The 25,648-nt window shown below is 38.4% G+C and overlaps 3 protein-coding genes across 4 annotated transcripts; 1 reads left to right on the plus strand and 2 right to left on the minus strand.

Annotated features, from left to right (window-relative positions):
- Positions 1-98: 98 nt before the first annotated feature.
- LOC118224881 (ladderlectin-like) lies at positions 99-3,467 on the minus strand. The gene is made up of 8 exons (XM_035412708.1): positions 3,384-3,467; positions 2,768-2,834; positions 1,993-2,055; positions 1,816-1,869; positions 1,468-1,595; positions 1,129-1,257; positions 754-853; positions 99-433 (listed from the first exon to the last, which is right to left on the minus strand). The coding sequence occupies exons 2-8, from the start codon at positions 2,823-2,825 to the stop codon at positions 366-368; spliced, it is 600 nt and encodes a 199-aa protein (XP_035268599.1). The 5' UTR covers positions 2,826-2,834; positions 3,384-3,467; the 3' UTR covers positions 99-365.
- Positions 3,468-9,386: 5,919 nt separating this feature from the next.
- On the plus strand, positions 9,387-13,146 carry LOC118214397 (ladderlectin-like). The gene is made up of 8 exons (XM_035394325.1): positions 9,387-9,433; positions 10,050-10,116; positions 10,739-10,801; positions 10,925-10,978; positions 11,627-11,754; positions 11,968-12,096; positions 12,378-12,477; positions 12,833-13,146. Exons 2-8 carry the CDS (start codon positions 10,059-10,061, stop codon positions 12,898-12,900), a joined length of 600 nt encoding a protein of 199 aa, XP_035250216.1. The 5' UTR covers positions 9,387-9,433; positions 10,050-10,058; the 3' UTR covers positions 12,901-13,146.
- A 2,956-nt stretch (positions 13,147-16,102) lies between these two features.
- Positions 16,103-25,408, minus strand: LOC118214385 (tumor necrosis factor alpha-induced protein 2-like). 2 transcript variants are annotated; one of them, XM_035394304.1, is made up of 11 exons: positions 25,169-25,408; positions 21,806-22,625; positions 21,438-21,552; positions 21,021-21,140; positions 20,656-20,750; positions 20,209-20,301; positions 19,484-19,610; positions 19,073-19,198; positions 18,563-18,718; positions 18,059-18,180; positions 16,103-17,250 (listed from the first exon to the last, which is right to left on the minus strand). In XM_035394304.1, exons 1-11 carry the CDS (start codon positions 25,218-25,220, stop codon positions 17,085-17,087), a joined length of 1,992 nt encoding a protein of 663 aa, XP_035250195.1. In that variant the 5' UTR covers positions 25,221-25,408; the 3' UTR covers positions 16,103-17,084. The 2 variants fall into 2 exon arrangements, with proteins under 2 accessions (XP_035250195.1, XP_035250204.1); XM_035394313.1 differs by lacking the exon at positions 25,169-25,408 and adding an exon at positions 23,234-23,321.
- Positions 25,409-25,648: the final 240 nt, after the last annotated feature.

The raw sequence follows: 25,648 nt of genomic DNA on the forward strand, positions 1-25,648 counted from the left end.
TTTTTAACTCATGGATATTTGTAAAATACACTATTTTACAATATAGAGTATGAAATAATTATTTAATTGTTTTGTACCCAAATACAGCCAACAAATGGTTTCATGGTGAAATTATTTCTTTATTAAAAATAGTTAACAGGTCATTTTAAATTCTAGCATCAGCTGTAACAAAAACTAATAACATAAATGAATGAAATTATGTCAAATTTAATATTGTAAACATCATATGTTGCCCTCCATAACGGCATTTACTGAACAGCTGTAATCCCAGCTCACTTTCGTAACTTTGTGTCATTAATTTGAGGATTTGAAGTTTTGCTTAATGATTTCCATTCTTTTTTCCCTCCTGACTGAAATGACTTGGTTCAGCAAGTTCTTTTCACACAAATGAATGGATTGGTTGTAGAGTGGCAATTATTGTTGGACCAGCCAACTGAAAAAGAGAGAAAATATGCTGGAATAAATATTTAAACATTAATACAGCAATAGGGTACAGACATTTGTCCTACATTAATGTTAGCCTTGCTAATATCGGCTATATAATTTTTTAACTCTGGAAGACAGAAGCACTGTTGAGTGAGTGTCACTGAGTGACAGTTCCTTGACTGCAAATGGGTGGCCCTAGCTTACCATGCTTTAGACAATGCCAGATGATGATTTTTGATGGACTGGACAAATATAACTGCAGCACACATGAACCTGTCAGAGGTTTATTTTTTTGCTTGCCTCTCAGTGTCTTTCAAAGGACATTACCTCTTGTTTGCAGAAAAATGCAAGGGAAGCTGCTAGCAGAACTCTGAGTCTGCCAGTTCTGGTAGTACAATCCTTCCCCATCCACCCACAACCATGTGTTCTGCAAGGTAGAAAGTGACAGTCGCTGACACAAAACATTTGTCCTTGACATCATATATATTTCCACCTTTCACTGTCTTAAAATAGCATCTTTTCATTTGTATACTCTAAATGGCATAGGCACCTTTCCTTGCAGTAAACAGTCTATTATATTTAACAAACCACAAGGGGCCCTGAATGTAGGAGAATAAACATGAAAATTGTTCTCCAAAGCATTAGAATCCATTTGTTATCATGCAGGTGGGACATGCTTTGACACAAAAAGAGATTCTTTACCTGAAGGTAAAACCCCCCAAGCCATGCTCGTGTAGCTTGACCACTTCGATCAACCAATTCCTGGAGGAATATGTATTCCCTTGGGTTGCGTGCTGAGGCTAAGTTAGCACCTAGTCCTATGCAATATTGCTGGAAAAGAAAAGTGATATTTCAAGTAACTATTTAAAACACGGTATACATATATACTTATGACAGCTCAGACATATTGTCTTGGTGGGCTGTGAAGCGAAGAACAAGACAGAAAAAGAGGGTGACAAGCAAATAGCTCATTTGGCATCTCATACAACAGTTACAAGATGAAAGAACACCTGGTTCTCAAGTTATTCATGATGGCCTTACCTGTGCATTGATCCATGTATTGGCCTGATTAACAAACTGGTAGCAGCGTGCTTGATGGCCATACCAACCAAATGGACAATCCCCTAGGGATCGTGTAAGTGGAGCCTCATCCCCAAATTCAGGGGATTCTGTAAAATAGGACACAATATACAAAAATAGGACATCTTAAAATGTCACTGCTTATTTAAACTGCTCAGATAGGGAGTGGAATAGACTTGCAAAAATGTTTTTATGGTTGGTTTTCTTAAATGCAAATATTGTAAATTTTCTTTTTGTGCAGGTCACTTAACCAGTTCTAAAAACACTTGTCATCATGTTGACAGTTTCTTTAACAACAGAAGCACTAACCTGGGAGTGACTGTTTCTGCACTGATACATCTGGCACAGTTTCCTCAGTCTCTTCTATACAGGTAAAGAAAGCTCAAGATTAGAAATGTAGCTTCACTGTGCATCTATTGTATGCATGATCTTTCTTGTGTTAGTCACAACTTGCTGCTGCTCTCAGGCTGAAATCAGAAGACTAACCTGCTGGAGGTGCAGCACCATTTATAGCCTGACTGACCTCTGCTTCAGTCACACTGGCCTGCTCTGGAGAAAACAGAACATTGTTTCCTGTCAAAATCAACCAGCTTTACACTGGGTATGCACATGAGTGCCAGCCTGGCTGGGCTTTCTTCTCCTCTTGCACTGCTGGTTAAAATTGCTCAGTGAATACAAAATTGATGCAGTAATAACCATGCAAAATGTATGGGTGGATCTTTAGGAACAAAAACTGATTTTTGTTCATTTTAACAGCACAAAAGACCAGCATTTTTTTAATGCTGTCCTTGGGGATGTAGTGAATTGTCTTTCTTTTCTCAGGGTATTTAAGCAGTGGCACACATGTCAGAAATTATTATAGTAAACAGCGCCCCAAAGACCAATTTACATTCTTTACATAATTACATATTTCTGGCCTTTGAACTTTGACATTTCTACATTGACACACACACATTAGAAATTCACACAATTGATTTGACATATTATACTTTTTAGCAGTGAAATAATGACAAATTTAGTACACTCTATATGTTCTGTTGGCTTTTCATCAATCGCTGAATATAAAATTACAAGGTGAAAGCACTGATAGTGGGGAAATAATGTAATGTCACTTCATAGGATGCTGGGTCAGTGCTGTTTTTGATTGAACTGGCTGTTCATGTACACTATCTGTAATATTACCTGGAAATAATGGAAATAGCTAGTAATTACATGTGTTTGCGGGTTGGCCAGTTTATAGCATTTTGATCAGAGATCCTACCTGATACATTAAGAGCGAGGACCACGAAGAGCAGCACAGAGACGGTCAAAACCCTCATGATGTTTGTCTGGTAAGTTAATTGACAGAAAATCAGTCGGTAAATTCATTACTACTATGGTATTAACCTAATAACAACAAAGGCAGGTTTTTTTGAAGGGCATGATATAGAGTCATTTCTACTTGGGGTATTATTTCATAAATGCTATGAGCCTGTCATTGTCAGACCAACACAACTATTTTAAATGCAACCAATATGGTTTCCCTCCATATTTAAAAGCTTGATCACATTGAACTTACTTAAATATCCATTTCCGTATTCTTTGAGATATTGGGCAAATTAGTCTTTAGAATTAAGCTGATTGAATGAGTCATCTTTTTAAAAATGTCTACTCAAATCTTTTGCAAATTGCTGCTTCAATATTATTTGTATAAATTACCCTTTTCCATGAAATAAAAAAAGCAATCATTTCGATGATATCTCCTTTTTATTTTTAATTGGCCAACCTTGTAGGTCCATTATACACTATAACATATCTGCAAGCATGTTTTGAGAATTTCATATGTACAAGCAATGTTCTGAACAGAATTTAACATGTGGATTCAGAATAGAACTTACCTGTTGTTGGTGAAATACTGCAGGTCTACAGGTATGTTCTCAGGTGGTAATGAGTGGCAGACACTTCAGACACGACTATTTATACTAATCTGACAGACTGAGGACATGACAACACAATAGGTACAGAGTTCAGATGACATTATTTTTGATCATATGATAACTAATCAAAGCCATTCAATTTTATTATCAATGCACTACCATCCTTGGATGGCTAAAATTTGAAATGCTTCCTGATAGCCTAGGTTACTGCTGAATCTGAAATTGTACCCTTATACAGCAATCTTAAAACAATCATAAAGTTTGTGAAAGGTTCCTGGATCAGGACACTCCTAAGGATGATCTGTTTTTGATTAATTTAACCAGTACATTTTTCAAACTCATTTAACTGATTGAGGTGTATTATTGGAGCCATGGTGTTTGCAAGAATATCTCTTGCATGTTGAGAATGGTTATCCACTTAATGCAGGTTAAATGGGTGAAGAAAAGAATAAAAACCTTGTGTCAAGACTCATATTCCATTTCATTTGCATTAAGTGCAGTCATTTCAGACCTCTCAGGTTGAACCATTATTATTAAAAAGTTGAACTGGAGGTTCAAGGTGAAAACAATTATAAGGGATATTTGACCATGTATTGTAAACAATGCTCCCAGAATGATTACCAGAACCATAAAACACAAATCCCAACCATGCATACCAGAACACACCATTTTGCAATCGTTCCAGTAAGCAATAAAACAATTTGAAGCCTTCCTGGCCTTGTTGAGAGACATTGTTCACTTGGGCCAGTGCAGTAGGTTCCAGTAAAGGTCTTGCTTCCAACCATTGCACTGTAAATAAACCAATATGCTCAAAATGCAAAGTTCAATTTGTCCAACATGGTAGCACAAAAATTGCAGTTTCCTGGCTTCAAATGGTTTTTACCCCCCACAAAGCCCATGGAAAGTCACAGGGTGACCTCACAGTCACATTGCCCATATTTATCTACCGCATTGCCTTCAATTATCTTCCTCCTTGAGCTTTTAATTATTGTTTTAACCTTTAACCTTGTACTATTTTGTCTGTGTTCCTGGTACTGGTCGTTTTATTTTATTTTATTTTTCTTTCTTTTAAAAAAGTGTACTACTGTTTTGTTGTGTATTGACCTCACAATATGTACAGCACTTTGAGATACTGCTTGAAAAGTGCTTTATAAATAAAATTTATTATTATTATTATCTACTGTCTATATATAAATCACTCAAAACCAATCTTAGCCAAAACTTGTCATTTCTACTGATTTGGATGAGCTACACAGGATTATTTGTGGATTGAATGTTGATTTAGCTGCTGTGAAAAATGCCACCTGTAACTAATACCAAATATTTGCAGTTATTCTTACTACAGCCTTAATTGAATACATGGGACTAGAACAGAATAATTTCTATAAAAATTTAGAAAACTCTTGCAAATAAAAATCTTTGATTTAGTTTGATGTTATAGTTTGAGAACTGAAATTCTATATTTTCAGTGGATATTTTTGGTCACAACATTTTTAATTAAGGAAATTAATAAACTGATTTAACTTTTAACAATCACCCAGATTATATATATATGTATTTCTTTCTGTGAGAGTGGAATCAGTATAGCATGTATAAAGTAAGGTGCTCCCCACTTTTGTGTATAGCTATCCACCATTGCCCCCGCTGGCAGAAAAAACTGAATTTATGGAAATCTACTGTACCTCAGCTAGGGCCCCCAAGTTATTTTAACTTATGAGATCCCTTCTGCTCAGACTATTTAAATGATGCAGAAGCAGACACTGTGCTTTGCTATACTGAAGAGGTATTATCTGTTGATGGCTGGGGAAGAAAACAATTGATCAAATTATCATTTTGAAAAAGTACAGGAATTAATCCTAACAGCTAGATATTTAGCAAACTATATTGTCAGCAGAATGTGCTTACAGTATAAAGAACAAAGATCAAGATGCCTTTCAAGTGAAAATATCAAACATTTAAAGTTTTTTAACTGTCACGGGAACGGGGGGTTAGGACCCAAATGCAGAGTGTACAAAACTCAAACGTCAAAGGAAAATCCAAAAACTAATCACAGAAAGTAACAAAAAAAACAGGAAACCAAGCAAGGCCTCGCAGGGTAACTCAAAAAACAAAGTAAAACTTCAAAACACAGGAAACAAAGAAAATCCAATAATCCAAAAACACGTAAAAGACGGACCGTGGGAAGAAACACACAGGAAGCTACTCTCAGGAGGAAACACGCTGGGCAGAAACACAATCAGAAACACACAAGGATCCAGCACCCGAGTCAGAGAAGAAAGGAACTTAAATAGACAAGACACTGACGAGACACAGGAGGGCACAATGCACAATCAGGCCACAGAGAGGGAAGGGAAAATGAGACAGCCAAAAAACAACAATTGAATAATTGAAAACAATAATACAATTAAACAGGGTTAATGAACAGAACTAAAAACTGAAGTGCTGCCATCTGGCGGCCCAAAAAGGGAAACGCAGACAAACCACAGAACCATGACACTAACAAATTTTATATGAAGATGATTTGTTAACTTTTTTAATTGGCTCAAGTAGACACGTAGACACGTGTATAAATCCATCTTATTTATTTACTTACTTATCCATCCATCCATTATTTAACCCGCTTATCCATGTCAGGTACATGGAGGGCATGCCTTGGGCGTGAGGCTGGAATACACCCTGGACAGGTCGCCAGTCCATCAAGGGCACACACACCATTCACGCACGCACTCATACCTAGGGGCAATTTAGACACTCCAATTAAGCTAACCTGCATGACTTTGCACTGTGGGAGGAAACCGGAGTACCCGGAGGAAATCCACGTTAACACAGAGAGAACATGCAAACCCCACACAGAAAGGTTATGTCTGGGATTCGAACCAATGACCTACCTGCTGTGAGGCAACAGTGCTAGTGTATCAGTGTGTTCATATACACCCCCTACTATCTCCTCTGAAATACACTGTGCCAGCCAGCATGCGCAGAGTGGGCCAGTGGGGACCCAGTCACACATTGGCGCAAAAAACAACACGAGGCTGGCTGGACGGCCACCAGGGCTCTAGCAATAAACATTGCCATCCCCACCGATTGAATCATTACATTACATTACATTCATTTGGCAGACGCTTTTATCCAAAGCGACGTACAAAAAAGTGCATTTCATGATCGTAGACAACTGCTGAACACGGGTTCAGTAAGGTATAATTACTTATTTTGTACAGCTATTTCTAGCCAAGAACAATGAACACTATTCTGGTCTAACATCTGCAAAGCCAACTAGGCAGAAGAATAAGCTACAGTATTAGGACGAATACAAATTACCAAGAAGTGGAGGGATGGGGCAACATGTAACAAGTGACAGGAAAAAGGGTTGTTTTAAAAAAATTTTTTTTTATTATACAGCGTGGTGGTGGTTAGTCTAGGTATAGTCTGAAGAGATGAGTCTTCAGGCCACGGCGGAAGATGGATAGTGAGGGGGAGGTTCGGAGAGGGACGGGGAGTTCGTTCCACCACTGGGGAGCTAGGGTGGAGAAGCTCTGTGATCCCTTTGGGCGGGTGGGAGGGGTTACAAGGCGCCCTGCTGCCGCAGAGCGGAGTGGTCGAGCAGGCACATAGAATTGAGTCATGTCCTGCAAGTAGATGGGGGCTGTCCTGTTGGCGGCAGTGTAGGCAAGGGTCAGGGCTTTGAACCGGATCCTGGCAGCGACCGGTAGCCAGTGAAGTGATCGCAGCAGAGGAGTGACGTGGGAGAATTTGGGGAGGTTGTAGATGAGTCGGGCAGCGGCATTCTGAATCATCTGTAGTGGCTGTATGGCACAAGCTGGCAGGCTTGCAAGGAGAAAGTTGCAGTAATCAAGGCGAGAGGTCACCTGGACGAGCAGCTGGGTGGAGTGCGTCGTCAGGTATGGTCGATTCCTCCTGATGTTGTACAGGAGGAATCTGCAGGACCGTGATGTTGCCTTGATGTGCTCCTTGAGGTCCAGTTGGTCATCCAGGACCACCCCCAAGCTCTTGGCAGAGTGAGAGGCAGTCACTGTGGTGCCATCAACCGTGATTGAGAGTTCACGAAGCAAGGAGGTCTTGCACGGGAAGAAGAGCAGCTCAGTTTTGTACCCATATATCCCTTCCATATATCCACTGGGCTACAAAAAGCCAATTGCATACCACCCTACGAGCCTACAATCAATACCCCTTTCGAAATTCACTGAAGGCCACAATGGGTATGCAAAAAATGCTTTGTGTCAGATAAAAACAAGACATTTTCGGATATTAAAGATGCAAGTAATGGGATATGTCTTATACTTTATTACAGGGGACATTTCAATTTGACTGTTTGATCAATTGTCTTTTGCTTCCATCTACTGATAAAAAAGTGTCTTGAAAAACAGAAATGGAAACTTTAAAATTTTCTGTTCTACTTCTTTGACTGAGTCAACTTTTGAATTTCACGTTTACATTTTTTCAACAATGTCTTCTGGTGTTTTCCTGACAGTTGGTTTTGGAGCAATTCAGTTCAGCTTGTCTTGCTTCAAGGTTCTGCTTCGGATTCAGTCCTTTTATATGGGGTGTAATTCTCTCAAAAATAATATCATGAACCTTACACAACTAAAATGAGATTCGCAAATATTTTAGTTACAAAGAAAATGATGGTTGGTTCTCAAATAACTGTGCCTGCTTCACAAGTAAAAATAACTAGCTTGCAAATATGTATTTCACTTGCAAACAAATCACTCCTGGAAAAAGATTGGATGTGGATTCATGCATTGCCTGGTATGTGTGGAATCGCTTGCATTTATTTGTGGATTTTTGGCTGCATCTCTAACAGCAAAAATATTACCTTCGCAGGCAACTAAGGCAGGAAGGCGTTGAGGCACATCTCTTTTGAAAGTTAGCATAAATTATGACTACTAAGGTACTCCTGTCAGTACAAAAGCTGTTGCCTATGCAAAACCTGCTACCTTTGTGCTGATGCCGGTTCCCCGCTGCCCCGACGGTACGTGAGCAGCTTCTGGTAGCCATGTGAAAAGAAGCATCTGGCTGGCACCGTATGTTTCCGAGGAGATACGCTTGAACATGTTTTCTAAATTGGACATTCCAGATTTGGGTGGGATTGGAGATGCCGAATAATATAAATTTATGCATGTGACTGCATGTTCTTGTGGGGAAAAAAATGATTGTTGCATTGTGACCGTATTAGTAATATTGACTTAAAACGGGTGGCAGAAAGACCTCAACTGGAGCCAACTGCATTGGACCTAGTGAACATTGTCTCTCAACAAGTCCAGGAAGGCTTCAAATTGTTTTATTGCTTACTGGAAGTTAAACGATTGCAAAATGTTGTGTTCTGGTATGCATGGTTGGGAATTGTGTTTTATGATTCTGGTAATCATTCTGGGAATATTGATTACAATACATGGTCAAATATCCCTTATAATTGTTTTCACCTTGAACCTCTCAAGTTCAACCTTTTAATTATAATGATTCAACTTGAGAGGTTTGAAATGACTGCACTTTGAAATAGAATACAATTCTTGACACTGAAATGGACTTTATTCCTTTCCTTCACCCATTGAACCTGCATTAAATGCATAACCATTCTCAACATACAAGGGATATTCTTGCAAATACCACGGCACAAATAATAAACCTTAATCAATTAAATTATTTTGAAAAGCATTCTGCGAAAATCAGTCAAAAAGAGATATCATCTTTAGACGCGATTTCTGTATGTGCACAGTTTCATATTCAGTGGTAAACTAGGCAAGAAAAAAATATTTTAAAGCAAGAAGCCATTCAGGAAATGGTAGTGCGTTGCTTATAAAATTTTATGGCTTTGATTAGTTATCATATGATCAAAAATAATGTCATCTGAACTCTGTACCTATTGGTACAATCCCAAGTGTCGTCATGTCCTCAGTCTGTCAGATTAGTATAAATAGACGTGTCTGAAGTGTCTGTCACTCATTACCACCTGAGAAAATGCCTGTGGACCTGTAGCATTACACCCACAACAGGCAAGTGCTATTCTGCATCAACAATCTCATGTGTACCTTCGAATAAGAAATTAAATGCAAACATTTTTCATCATTACTTCATTTACAGAACTGGTATTTCAGGAGGATCTCTCCAGTTAAATTCTGTTCAGAACATTGCATGTACATATGAAATTCTCAAAACATGACTGAGATATGTTGTATAGTATCATGAACCTACTAAGCTGATCAATAAAAAAGTGAGCTTTTTTTGATTTCATGTAAAAGGGTAATTTATACAAAGAAAATATGATGCAAAAATGTGCTAAAGATGTGAGTTGAAATGAAAAACGATTACTCATTGAATCAGCTTAATTGTAACGGTTTGTTAGCTTGATATATTAAAAAAAATACGAACATGAATATTAAAGTGCGTTCAATGTGATTAAGCTTTTAAATATGAAGGAAAATAACATTGGTTGTATTTAAATTGTATTAGTCTGACAATGATAGGCTCATAGCATTTATCTAAGAGTACCCCAAGTAGGGGTACTAGACATGCACTTCAAAAAGACCTGCCGTTGTTGTTATTAGATTAATGTCATAGTAGTAATGAATTTACCTTCTGATACTGATTTTTTGTCAATTAATTTACCAGACAAACATCATGAGGGTTTTTGCCGTCTCCGTGCTGCTCTTCATGGTCCTCGCTCTTCACGTATCAGGTAGGATCTCTGATCAAAGTGATATAAACAGACCAACAGCAAACGTATGTAATTGCAAGCAATTTAAAAATATTTCCATTACTTCTAGCTTATATTACAGACAGTGTACATGAACATCCAGACTATCTTGTTTCTCCTTAATGTATGCATCATAGTAAAGGCTTTTTATCTGCATGTTGTTCAATGGACTTAAGTGGACTTGATCCTGAGTTTGGTTACACTGTTGTAAGTCGCTCTGGATAAGAGCGTCAGCTAAATGCCTATAATGTAATGTAATGTAATGTAATAAAAAACAGCACTGGTACAACATTCTATTAAGTGACATTATATTTTTTCCCCAATATCAGTATTTTTACTTTGCAATTTTATATACAGCGATTGATAAAAAGCCAAAACGTTTAAAATGATTAAAAATGCATTTCTTTGGGCGCTTTGCTTTTTTCATGAGTTTTTGCTCCAAAAGATCAGCACCCATACCTTAATCTTTTGCATGGCTATTAGTGCATCTGTTTTGTATTCACTGAGCAATTTTAACTAGCAGTGCAAGAGGATAAAAAGCCCAGCCCAAACACAGTGTAAAGTTGGCTGATTTTGACAGGAAACAATGTTCTGTTTTCTCCAGAGGAGGCCAGTGTGGCTGAAGCAGAGATCAGTCAGGCTGTAAATGGTGCTGCACCTCCAGCAGGTTAGTCTTCTGATTTCAGCCTGAGAGCAGCAGCAAGTTGTGACTAACACAAGAAAGATCATGCATACAGTAGATGCACAGTGAAGCTACATTTCTAATCTTGAGCTTTCTTTTCTTGTATAGAAGAGACTGAGAAAACTGTGCCAGATGTACCAGTGCAGAATCTCTCACTCCCAGGTTAGTGCTTCTGTTGTTAAAGAAACTGTCAACATGATCATGAGTGTTTTTAGAACTGGTTAATTGTCCTGTACAAAAAAGAAACCCTCCAATATTTGCATGTGGAAATGCAAACCAGAAAAACATTTTTGCAAGAAACATGTTAGCAATAATTATAAAATAAAGCTGCATTAATTTCAGTTGACTGCCTGTTTACTGAACATATTTCAGGGAGGCAGCTGAGTGGCTTAATTTGCAACATCCCAAATCTCCCATAAAGCCTGGACACTGAAAGCCTGATCCTTGGCAGTGTCATTAACTAACAATAACTGGGATTTCACTGTGTGGGGACCCAATTTCAGAGTGGTTTGCCAGACAACCTCAGGATACTGCTGAAGTAGCTACTTGAAATCATATGCCAGGGACTCTCAAAATGCCTTTATCAAGAAGCAATAGAAGTATAATGCAGGTATAGTGGTAAATCACCCAAAAACCCTTAAAATAGTGTAAAAGACAGCAGGTTCACATCTTGACATGAAATATGTTTGAAGAAAAGGTGGCCTAATCATCTGTCATCCTGTCTTTTCCACTCCCTGTCTGAGCTAATTAAATAAGCAGTGACATTTTAAGATGTCCTATTTTTCATGTATATTGTGCACTAATTTACAGAATCCCCTGAATTTGGGGATGAGGCTCCACTTACACGATCCCTAGGGGATTGTCCATTTGGTTGGTATGGCCATCAAGCACGCTGCTACCAGTTTGTTAATCAGGCCAGTACATGGATCAATGCACAGGTAAGGCCATCATGAATAACTTGTGAACCAGGTGTTCTTTCATCTTGTAACTGTTATATGAGATGCCAAATGAGTTATTTGCCTGCAAACCTCTTTTTCTGTCTTGCCTGTCTTTGCTTCATAGTCCACCAAGACAGCATGTCTAAGCTGTCATAAGTATATATGTGCACCCTGTTTTAAATAGTTACTTGAATTATCACTTCTCTTTTCCAGCAATATTGCATAGGACTAGGTGCTAACTTAGCCTCAGCACGCAACCCAAGGGAATACATATTCCTCCAAGAATTGGTTGATCGAATTGGTCAAACTTCACGAGCATGGCTTGGGGGGTTTTATCTTCAGGTAAAGAATCTCTTTTTGTGTCAAAGCATGTCCCACCTGCATGATAACAAATTGATTCTAATGCTTTGGAGAACAATTTTTATGTTTATTCTCCTACATTCAGGGCCCCTTGTGTTTTGATAATTATAATAGACTGCTTACTGTGTCTGTACAGAAAGGTGCCTATGCAACTTAAAGTATAATAATGAAAAGATGCTATTTTAAGACAGAGGTAGATGGAAATATAGATGGCGTTGAGGACAAATGTTTTGTGTCAGTGACTGTCACTTTCTACCCTACAGAACACATGGTTGTGGGTGGATGGGGAAGGATTCTACTACCATAACTGGCAATCTCAGAGTTCTTCTAGCAGCTACCCTTGCCTTTTTCTGCAAACAAGAGGTAATGTCCTTTGAGAGGCCAGAAAAAAGATAAATCTCTGACAGGTGTACAGTTTTGAACTGTGGCTCATGTGTGCTGTAGTTATATTTGTTCATTTCATCAAAAAATCATCATCTGGCATTGTCTAGAGTATAGTCAGCTGGGGCCACCCATTTGTAGTCGAGGAACTGTCACTCAAAATATCCTCTTAACAGTGCTTCTATCATCCAGATTTAGAAAATCATATAGCAGCGTAGCAGAGAGTAGCAATGCCTACTTTCTTTACTCTAACATTAATGGCTAGGATAAATGTCTGTAACCTATTACTGTATGAATGTTTAAATATTTATTCCAGTATGTTTTCTCTCTTTTTCAGTTGGCTGGTCCAACAATAATTGCCACTCTACAACCAATCCATTCATTTGTGTGAAAAGAACTTGCTGAACCAAGGCATTTCAATCTGGAGGGGAAGAATCATTATACAAAATTGAGAATCATCAAATTAATTACACGTTACTACAGTGAGTTGGGATTACAGCTCTTCAGGAAATGCCCTTATGGAAGGCAACGTATGATGTTTACAATTTTAGATTTAACATAATTTCATTCATTTATGTTTTTGTTACAACTGACGCAGGAATTTAAAATGACCTGTTAACTATTTTTAATAAAGAAGTACTTTCACCATGATACACTGTCGGCTGTTTCTGGGTGCAGAACAACATTGTTATATATTGTATTTTACAAATATCTATGAATTAAAAAATGACAATTATTAGAAAAAACCCATTTTTAAGTACAAATAAACATTTTGAATTCCAAGAGAGCAAGGTGTAACACCAGCGATTTCCTAACAATGTACATAGTGAAATAGTAACTTTGACTTTGAAGCTCATCTCAACGGTACAGACTGTTGAAGAAAATCCTGCTTTCTTCTCCTATCCTGTTGCTAACTCAAATGAGCCCACATGTCATTAATACATCAAAACGTGCAAAATGTGAAAGAAGCAAATTATGCCAGATTAACCAAATGTATCACCTTACCCCTTGGATTGTTTTATTTTTCATTTATAGTGCAGATTGAGTAAGTAATATTTCAGAAAGCTCATGCCAATCTCCCTTTGCCGAAAAAACAGGAAAATCCCTGGCGAGATGCCATTTTGAACGATGCGATGTGATACTATTTTGGAGAGAATGAGGCAATGGGACTACGATTCTGAAGGAGATAAAGGGAAATTCCTGGGAAACACTCATAATTAGTCCCGGCTCAGCCTGTCGGGAGGCTGTTTAGTCCAGCTGGAACTTCCCCGTCTCTCTTTCAGATAATGCGATTGGCCCTTTAGGCCATATATCTATCAATCCATGGGGAAAATATAGCCCACATTTGTATGCTGCTTGAAACTGGATTTCGGTAATATGTTCTTCTTTCATAATTGGGTGATTTCATATTTTCAGTCTTTTAAATTCATCTGTTTCATTCCATTAAAAAAAAAACCCCAGCGTGCTGAAAATCGTGCAGTAAACTCCACAAATTTCAGACGTTACTAAAAAAGGACACTGGGTCTTCCCTTCATAGTTATATATGTTGCAAGACATATGTGAGAAATGTGTTCTGTCCTGTTTCGGGAGGGCTACTGCCCATCAAGTTTTTGAGCTCTTAAACATGTAATTAGCTCTTCACCAGGACTGGTCAAACTGCCTCCATAACCTGAATGTTTCTTTAAATCTCATCCAACACTTTGTCTCCAAGAATATGTTCAATGTATTAATGCAAAAAATGATTAAAGGGCTCATTTGCATATACAGCGAAATCATCACTGTAATATAGGGCCTACTAGAAGAAAAAAAAAACACAAAACATATTTATATTTTTTTGTGATAATTTATTTAATTGTAAAAAAACCAGAAAAGTACCATAAAGACAATATAAGCTTCACACAGCAAGAAAATAAAAAATAGAGCAAACAAAGCAAGAAATTTAATAACACTGTACAGACATTTGAGTATATACAACATATACATAAAATCCCTTAACAAACCCTTGATGGCTGGCTGGTCCAACAATAATTGCCACTCTACAACCAATCCATTCATTTGTGTGAAAAGAACTTGCTGAACCAAGGCATTTCAGTCAGGAGGGGAAGAATCATTATACAAAATTGAGAATCATCAAATTAATTACATGTTACTACAGTGAGTTGGGATTACAGCTCTTCAGGAAATGCCCTTATGGAGGGCAACGTATGATGTTCACAATTTTAGATTTAACATAATTTCATTCATTTATGTTTTTGTTACAACTGATGCAGGAATTTAAAATGACCTGTTAACTATTTTTGATAAAGAAGTACTTTCACCATGATACACTGTCGGCTGTTTTTGGGCGCAGAACAACATTGTTATATATTGTATTTTACAAATATCTATGAATTAAAAAATGACAATTATTAGAAAAAACCCATTTTTAAGTACAAATAAACATTTTGAATTCCAAGAGAGCAAGGTGTAACACCAGCGATTTCCTAACAATGTACATAGTGAAATAGTAACTTTGACTTTGAAGCTCATATCAACGGTACAGACTGTTGAAGAAAATCCTGTTTTCTTCTCCTATCCTGTTGCTAACTCAAATGAGCCCACATGTCATTAATACATCAAAACGTGCAAAATGTGAAAGCGAATTATGCCAGATTAACCAAACGTATCATCTTACCCCTTGGATTGTTTTATTTTTCATTTATAGTGCAGATTGAGTAAGTAATATTTCAGAAAGCTCATGCCAATCTCCCTTTGCCGAAAAAAAACAGGAAAATCCCTGGCGAGATGCCATTTTGAACGATGCAATGTGATACTATTTTGGAGAGAATGAGGCAATGGGACTACGATTCTGAAGGAGATAAAGGGAAATTCCTGGGAAGCACTCATAATTAGTCCCAGCTCAGCCTGTCGGGAGGCTGTTTAGTCCAGCTGGAACTTCCCCGTCTCTCTTTCAGATAGTGCGAGATAAAGGGAAATTCCTGGGAAACACTCATAATTAGTCCCAGCTCAGCCTGTCGGGAGGCTGTTTAGTCCAGCTGGAACTTCCCCGTCTCTCTTTCAGATAGTGCGATTGGCCCTTTAGGCCATATATCTATCAATCCATGGGGAAAATATAGCCTACATTTGTATGCTGCTTGAAACTGGATTTCGGTAATATGTTCTTCTTTCATAATTGGGTGATTTCATATTTTCAGTCTTTTAAATTCATCTGTTTCATTCCATTAAAAAAAAACCCCCAGCTTGCTGAAAAGCGTGCAGTAAACTACACAAATTTCAGACGTTACTAAAAAAGGACACTGGGTCTTCCCTTCATAGTTATATATGTTGCAAGACATGTGTGAGAAATGTGTTCTGTCCTATTTCGGGAGGGCTACTGCCCATAAAGTTTTTGAGCTCTTAAACATGTAATTAGCTCTTCACCAGGACTGGTTAAACTGCCTCCATAACCTGAACGTTTCTTTAAATCTCATCCAACACTTTGTCTCCAAGAATATGTTCAATGTATCAATGCAAAAAATGATTAAAGGGCTCATTTGCATATACAGCGAAATCATCACTGTAATATAGGGCCTACTAGAAGAAAAAAAAAACACAAAACATATTTATATTTTTTTGTGATAATTTATTTAATTGTAAAAAAAACAGAAAAGTACCATAAAGACAATATGAGCTTCACATAGCAAGAAAATAAAAAATAGAGCAAACAAAGCAAGAAATATAATAACACTGTACAGACCTTTGAGTATATACAACATATACATAAAATCCCTTAACAAACCCTTGATGGTGGCCCAAGCAATCTCTCCAGACCAGACAGAGCCTTTGTTACATTACAGGCATTTAGCAGACGCTCTTACCCAGCGCGACTTACACAACTTTTTACATAGCACCCATTTATACAGCTGGCTATACAGTGAAGCAAAGCAGGTTAAATACCTTGCTCACAGATACAACGACATTGTTCTAGCCAGGAATCGAAGGTTACAAGACCGGCTCCTTACCCAATATATAACACTGGCACCTCAGCTCAGGACAATATCATATCACAGCACCCATAGACTGATAGAAACTCATAAGGAGTGGGAACTACAACCAAGAACAAAATAAGAACACTATGTAACAGGCTGCAGTTAGCCCCTTTATGAAAAATGTGCCACCTCAATATTTTGATCATTTTTTACAACACTGATAAAATAGCTGAAATTTGCATGACTGCAGTCAGTAGCAGGTGGACATACAGTACAGGTAAATTAGCAATGACCCAGAATAGCTTTATACGCAGGATTAAATGCCTACATATGTACTGGCATGGCATTATGATATACTCCAGTAAGTATTAAAGGTAGACTCCAAATGAAAGTGAGCAAACATTCCACACGGACTGCATGCCTTGAGACAGTGTGACACATATGAAGTGGAAAGGCAAATGTTGGCCTTTCCTAGCACTATGTGACAATCAGGAGCATTCCTGTCCATTTAGGATCCCTGTGTGTGGTTTGTCACAGCTAGGCTGAATGGCACTGAAGATATACCTGAGTGAACTGGAGAATGTGCAAGATCAAACCTGAAGGCTTTGAAATTGCAAGGCCTCAGTGGGCGAGCACGGTCCACTTGATTGGAATTCTGGAGAAGAACTCCCTGGTGTCGTGGGAGGTGAGTGGGTTTCGGTTCTCCGACAGGCTCTCCTTGATCATCTTGATGTTGGAGGTGGAAAGGGTCGTCTTAAGGTGGAGCAGCGCAGACACGTGGCGGTCACTGTTGGTGTAAAGGAGAGGGACACAAGAGACAAGAGAATCAGGATGTGATCCTTCATACGCATACTGTTAAGGGTAGATTTACAGTAAGAGCCAATAGTAAGGCTGCATCTTGGTGACTGAATGACGAATACCACTTCACTTGCTATGTGTAGGTTATCACTATGCTTGTGTCGCTTGTCAAGATAACAAAATCAATGAAATGCGTCCAGAAGCATTTTAAAAATCCGAACTGATTACCCTTTTCCCAGCCATTCTCTCTACCCTTACACTCACTCTCCAACCCAGATACGGACAAAAAAATCTCCCTATGCAACTTCACGCAGAGTTTGTTTAAATAAGACTGATGATTCATCAGACTGTACTCTGAAATCACATGGATTTTTATACATTTTCCATATATCTACAGAGTAATAGGGAAACAGAAAACAGGAAGACTTTTTACCACTCATTTATATTTTGGCATTTTTATGCAACAGATTTTTTAAATTCTTTTTTAAATCTAGATATTTTTACTAAACTAATTGAGCATAATAAACGTGCTCAGGTATATAACAGTAGCAACCCCGCAAGGAATCAAACTGACAACATCTGAGTAACAGGCAGTTTCATTTCAACAATTTATGCAACAATTCCACCTCCATCCCCCTTACAAATATGCTCATTTAGAAATGAAGGACTGACTCATTAAATTTGCCGGCATGTTCTTTGGCATATGATATTCTGTTCTGGAGTAACCGCAGCAAAGATTGCAGCCTTCTGGATTGTTTCTGTGTAAGTGTGCAGTCTTAGGGCAATGTTAGCCTCACCTGAGGTCAGGGAAGTCCCGAGCAAAGGTAACAATCTCCAGCTGGATGATACTTGGGTCCTGTATCTTCAGCACTTCAGCTATCTTTGGGAGAATGTGCCTCAGCTCCTCTTTTTTAGAACCCTGTGTGAAACAAACAAGAGTTTAGGCATGATGCTTTTTAAAATAATTTAAGTACATTCACCATTCTACACATTACTACAGTAAATGTAATGTATGTCAATTTCTGTTTGTGAAACAAGTAGTTCTGTGCTTTTGTGTGATGCCTAAGTGCACAGAGCTAGCTCTACTGTTTTGGTGGCCCCAATCAAGAAAGTTGTTGTGGCCCTAAAGTGTTCCAAAAAATTGTGTGTGTGTGTGTGTGTGCGTGTTGGTGTGTGTGTGTGTGTGTGTGTGTGTGCCCTTATGTGCGTGTGTGCACATATGCACACCTGTGTGTGTGTCCGTATGCACATAAGTGTGCATGTGCGTGTGTGTGTTGGTTTATGCATTATTCAGTTCTTACCTCCTCAGTGAACAGTGTATGTAGTTTCTTGCTGTCCTCACACAGCAGGCTGGCAGCTGTCTCCTGCTGCCCTTTATCCTTCAGCCTCAGTTTCCTCTTCAGCAGCCTCTTCACATACTCCACAATCACGTCGCTGTGCAGCCGACCAATCAGCTCCTGTGCACACGCACGCACAGGCATACAAAGACACGAGTGAGCTAAGCACCAAGGCTGTCGAGTGGCATTCAGAACATTCAGAGGAGATTCTGAATTTGGAGAAACTATATTCCTTTATGTGAAGGGAAACAATACACTCTTGCTCTGAATGGTAGGAGAGAATACCCTTGCATATTCAGTATTGCGCATTATCTGATGTGTCAGGGTCCTAAATTCAAGCCCAGTGGAATGATGAGCTGACAATTTAGTTTTACTAACAACCCATGAGCTTCTCCCACTTCAAATCAATGTAGAACAATGTTGTCTGTTCTGCAGCATTAATATGAGGCTCAGGCCAGGCCAGTGGCAGTGTACCTCAAGGCAGCTGGGCTTCAAATCCCTGGATTTCTCAATGTGCCCCCTCAGCCCTTCCAGAAGGTCCCTCATGACATCGCTGTTCTTTGTGAGCCAGGACGGGGTTCCCAGCTTACGGTACCGGACCTGGGGAGAGACCTCTGTTTAGTGTGTGCCATTTCCCTCTTCAGTAGAAGCATAGATTTGATTCAACATAAAGATAAACTGACAAATTAAACGAAATCCACCCAGTTAAAACACATTCTGATCTTTGGATGACGTGTGTCACAACCACCTGCAATTCACCTGCAAGTACCTACTTACAAATTTTCAAATGGATTTCTAAATGGTATTTTTACAAATCCATGCCCTTGCTAGGACATTGGAGGTAAATACAGAAAGTGCACGCGAGAGGATGGTGTAGCATAGTACCTTCATATTTGCATGTATGATATTGGAGAGATACTGGTAGCCACAGTCTTTCATGGCGTTCACGAGTGATAAGCAGCCTGTTCTTGTCTCTTCTGCGAAGAAATCACTCTCTTTGGCAATATAGTTTCTGTGGAAAAAAACATAAACCCTCATTAAGGATCCGGTATACAGTTATTAATGTACAATCAAAGCACAATTTAAACAGAATGGATTCCATTCAAGCCTTGAAAAGACAAATCCACATGTTTCCACTTCTTAAAAGCTATCCTAAAAAAGTCACATCTTTTGTCAAATGATGGCTGCCAATTGCCAAGAAATGCATAAATGTATAAATAATCAGAGACAGGAATTTCTCTGCACCCAAACCCCATCCCAGATGAGGATTGCTACGCAAACAGTCCTAAAATGGCCACTTGTCACCCTGTGATAAGAGGGTTGGATCATCAGCACTGTAAAGTCAGACCATACTGCGGACAGTGGTTAGAACATTCTGACCAATACAAACAAACAATTTAATTTTCATGCATGGTCATAATCAGACATTACAGACATTTTTTACAGTGCATCAGAACCCATCAGACTCCATCCTATCATATATCTGAGCCTTATCAGCTATGTAAAACAATGTAACATTCCATAACAATTATTAAACATTATTAATAAATCATTATTTATAATACATTGTTAATATTTAATGATTAAAGCATACTCAGTAATTAACTTACTCAAATTGTTCAAGGCTGGCTAAGTTAGCCTTTATCACTGCTTCGGTGTTTCCGTGCTTTCCTTTCAGAAAATCTTCCAGGGATTTCTTATAGCTGCAAACATTATGCACAATTATATTAATTATCTTCAAAATGTACATGCACTGAAACTGATAACTGACAAAAAATTTACAACAGACATACAATTGACAAAATACCAAATCCAAAAATTCGTCATTCCACATTGTCATATATATATATATATGTGTGTGTGTGTGTGTGCGTGTGTGTGTGATATACTGTAGGCTACCACATCTAACAATGAAATATTTATAATAAAATATTACCTCTTTCTTAGTGTGTCTAAGGATATATTATTACGTGCCCATGATATATTAAATTGCTCTAATATTACTTATGATCGTACTTTATTTCTCCCATAAATAAATGATTATAATAATACATTACCTCATTAGGAAGCACTTCATCTGGCACATGATCTGCTGGGCTCTGTGTGGCTCACCCACTATACTCCTGGCATCATTCACGGCCATATCAACACACTGCAAAATAATGAGCCAAGAAATTAGGAAGATAACCTCCACTGAATGATAACGTGAGGTGAAAGTTCAAGTAATATAAAGGGATAAAAGCAATAGACTGTTTTGAACTCCACTGCTCATTCAGTTCAACAGAGATTGCATGGGGAAAAGCTGTGACTTCCTGGGTAAACAAAGCATGTCTGTAATACAGTACGTACAGGTAATCTGTTCATTCTGTAAAGCTCTTTACTCAACAAAAGCAGTGCATGATGGGAGTGCATGTTTCGATACCTGTATGACATCAATGGAAATGGAACAGTAATATTCTTCTATAAGTTCAGGCAGAGCTCCACTCAGCCAAGCCTCCTCTTGTTTCCTCAGGGCAGTGGAGACCCATGTCTTCACTTTTGTCTAAAACAAGCAAATCATGTTTGTCACGGCTACATCCTGTCAGCCTTTTCTGATGCAGCGTGTACATCTACACCTTAATTGCTGTGTCTAAGTCACACAACAGAGTAAAGGACAAAACAATCTGCAAAATTAACATTCATAGACCCTTTAATAGTTATTTTTGGAAAAACTTTTGCAGTAGGGCAGTATGACACATGGTACATAGATACACTATTCTATTCATTTTGTAAAAGAGTGAGGAAGTTCTGTAGAAATATTTGGGAGATCCTGAGTGCTCATACAGTACAGTTTCTTTACCTCTTTGTCTGAGAGATACTGGTCCTCCAAAGCTCTAGTCACCTCCACAGGCAACAGATCTCCAAGTGAGTTGCAGTTAATCACCTCTTTGAGTTCAGGGTGTTTTAAAATTTCACTGAAACAGAAGTATCATAAAACAACATGGTTACGATACAGCTGCATATATCAAATTGAGATTCAAGGTGAACACATACTTATGGGCAACATTCATACATTTGACTGCAACTAATGTGCGGAACATAGCATTTAACCTACCCATTACCCCTCCCCATACATGCTGAATTTAATGAATACGATAATCAAGGAAACAGATATTGCAGATAACCCATGCTTGTGAAGTGAAAATACCTTAGGTAACATCCACTTACTTTGGATAGTAATTATTCACCCAGGACAGGAGGTAAGCAGAGTCATCTATATCCAGTTCAAACTCGGATATCTTCATTAAACGTTTTGAAAAGGCTTGATGATACAATCTGGTGTACACGTTGCAGATGTCAAACTCCTCAGGGTAGCAGTTCTTCAGGTCCCGTGCCACCTTCAGCAGGTCCTCTTTCACCCGTAAGCCCATCTTACAGATATCCCTCTTCAAGGAAGACAGGTTGTCCCCACCGATCACCCCCTCAAGTTCATCCATCCGTTTCTTCACCATTTTCTCAAGCAGGGCATCGTGGGTTTGTCTGCAATGCCTGGGCCTCCACACAGGGCAAAATGCCCCAGGATCCTGCAACCACCTCCTGTCCTGTTCTTCCTCTTGCTGGATGCATCTCACTGCCGATTTCAGGCCCTCGAGCTCCTCTGCCCCAGCACTCAGTGAACAGTCCACTGACAGCCACATATGCTTGTGAAGGGCCTCATAATCTATCTCAAGTTTTTCCTTGTTTTCAGTACTCTCCCTCTCCTCCTTCCCTATTTCCCTTCCAAACAGGTGCTCCTCCTGTTGGATCAGCTGCTTTCCAGCCTGGGAAAGATGCCCCTGCTCTAGGTTCTCTTCAAATGTTAGAACCACTGGCTCGATTTGTTTGGCCTCGATTGTGTCTTTCGTTTTCTTTCCAAAGGAGGGTAACTTAAAGTGCGCTTTTATGAATTTTCCTTTCAGAGTACTTGGCTCGGCAGGCTGTTTTTCTGGTGTTTCAGCCCCAACTGGTCCAGTTCCTCTGCTGTTTCTTCTCAGCGGTCCCATTCTGCCTGCGCGGAATACATTAGGCATTCATTACATTAGAGCTCTCACAAATATGACTCGAGACTACAGGCAAGTTGCAAGTAAATTAGTTATTCCGATATATTTAAAAATTCGAATTGCGTTGAAAATATATCACTCTAGGACTAATGTATAAAGTAGGCCTAATACACGCGCACCTGGCTTGATTCGCAAATGTTGCCTATTATTGATAGCCATTTACAACTGACATATTCAACTGGATAATAACTCTTCTAACACACTGCATCGCACCGCGGATATTAACGATACAATTTAGTTAGCCTTAAAACAAAATAAAAAGAAAAACGATTGAACGACAGATTTAAACAACAACAACAACAACAAAAATGTATTCAGTTATTCATACCAGAAAATATAAGAAAATTTCCCTGAGCTGCAAAGCAAGCTTCGTGTAAACAAACAGTCCAGCAGGATAAACATATAATATAATATAATATAATATAATATAATATAATATAATATAATATAATATTATAATATAATATAATATAATATAATATAATATAATATAATATAATATAATATAATATAATATAATATATACAAACAATTACCAAAAAAAGTCTTTACTCACGTTGGTTAATGAATTACAACCACATAGGCTACAATAGCAGACGGGATCTCCCTGTCTGCGTGAGTCCAAAGTTTCTTTTATACACGTTCACAAAAAAAAAAAAGGCGAGTTCTACTCAATTGGGCTCTGCGGAGTTTCCAGTCCTGTTCCAGCCCTCTTTTACACAAAGTCGATGATTTGCCCCACATACATAAACTTAATGTACCAATCCCAATGATGGCTATCTTTAAATCACGTTTATAATATGACATTTTTTACAGAGAAAACTGCGAAAGCATTAACCGTAAAAGTAGTGCAGTTGTTATACGAGGTCCGCATTTCTCGGCGAGGTCTATTGACCATAGGCTGCTTATGATATTGGTACTCGTGGTAGGCTATTGTAGCCGCTGCAATAGCCTGCCACGAGTAGGCTACCAATATCATAATCACACATGCAGCTCTGTCCACAAATGTTTGCCTCATTTACATGTAAGACTCAAATATTTCAGATTGGTCAGACGACAGAGACGACATTCGGCGACAGAGACTAGAATACTTTAGGACAGCTTTCCCTAAACGGCTCAATACCTCGTTCTGGTGTGGACTTTTTTACGTGGCGGCATCACTGGTGGGTTATTTTGGGTGCGAGCTGTAAATTGCAGTCCTCGGGTATTTACATTTCAGCGTCTGTGAGTTCGGAGCTGAACACTTGGTACAGTTGAAACGTAGATCGTGCATTAACAGCAGAATTTTTGAAATGTGACTCGTGTGAATATTTTTGATAAACACAATGAATAATGTATGATAGTCTCAGTAATTTTAATCATAATTCCATGACCCTGTTTGCGTGCATGACTCAAACTTGGACAGAATAGATGGTTTTTTCTTTTCTTCCTCCGGGAAGGTGGTACGGGAAAGCTAGTCATAGCCTAATTGCCCCCTTCCTAGCTAACGGACTTTCCATCTGATAGTTCTGTAAATCATTTCTTCCTCTCGAAGTCTGGAAATGCATTCAGATATTTTACAACTGTTTTTTCATCCACAAGAATAAGACTTATAGGATATGGGGTGAGGATAAGAGAACACTGTCTGTTTTGAACACTCTCACTGTCTGAGAAAAGAGAGAAGGTACTGTGTTCACCTCAATGGAAGGAAGGTGTTGTTATCTTTAGATACTAAAATGAAATATGTATTTAGAACTTAACATCTTTATAGTGCATTAAAAAAAAAAAAAAAAAAAAACCCGGTTTAAAACCCCTGACATTGCACCCCCTATATTAAAGAGGTTTATAGATGTGTAGTTCGTTGAGGACTAGATTTTAAAAGCTGAGCTAGGGAAATGTGTCTATTATATACAGGCATGTAAAATGGTTAATAGCTCTGTGGAATATGGCTTGATACAAGCCTGCATATGACACTTGGACTGATATAAAGAAGTTACACAAATGACCATGTAATATATAAAGTTATAGTATTATTGCAAATATTGCTACAAAACAATCCCGTTATAAGAAAAAATTATTATATTTGCCATTTTTTTGGGCATTCAAGCTAGTTTTTCTAGGACCTAAGATCATTTAAAAATCATTTAAAATGTTGTTATGAATACTTTGTGATTTCTTTGTGAGGTTTCATATGACACACACATACTAAAAATGGCATTAATCATGTTTTCTCTAGGGATAGTGGATTTGAGCAACTGCATTCTGACAGATGTCAGGTCTTTATCTCTACAACATTACGTTTTCATAGTTTAGTACACCATTGTAGATCAGCTAGTTCAATGAAGTACTTGACAGAAGCCAGTCGCTGTAGGATTAAGTGTGCATTCCACAGCAGTTTAATTTAATGATTTGAGCATGTGGAATATTGATTGCAAAGTGTAGCTTTGGATAACTACTTCAGCATTGGTATGCCTGTCTTTCTGTCATCAAATGTAGTTGGGTGCTGTCTTACCTTCATTATTCCTTTGTGAGGAACACAAGAGGAAACGTCTGAAGAACTTCATGTCTGATGAGTTCACAGCAACTGCTCTCACAAATCTGGAGTTGGAGTCTGCTCCAGCGGTATTTTTCTGTGTCCGTGGTGTTGTGGGCTGCTTAGTAATACACTGCACTTGTTAAATCATGTGACACAGAGGGATGCGCAGAGCTTTCTGAAAGGAAGGCCCATGTCATCACTCACTTTTCCAATGAGTACTGTGAGCCTTCGTGAGCACGGCAGTTCCTCATGAAGGTTGTTTTCTGTTTTATTCAACTGGGGAAATGCATCTATTGCAAAATTGTGTGGACATCTCTGAAAATTCATGGTGATATGTGATGATGTTCACACTGTAGTAATGCTGGAAATGTAAGCATATGTTGTCATTTAAGTAAATTGTTTTGGAAAGTGATGAATTGTATCCTCAAAGACAATTCCACTCTTCTGCTTTTATTT

Source organism: Anguilla anguilla, chromosome 1 (assembly GCF_013347855.1).
Source record: "Anguilla anguilla isolate fAngAng1 chromosome 1, fAngAng1.pri, whole genome shotgun sequence".
Taxonomy (NCBI): domain Eukaryota; kingdom Metazoa; phylum Chordata; class Actinopteri; order Anguilliformes; family Anguillidae; genus Anguilla; species Anguilla anguilla.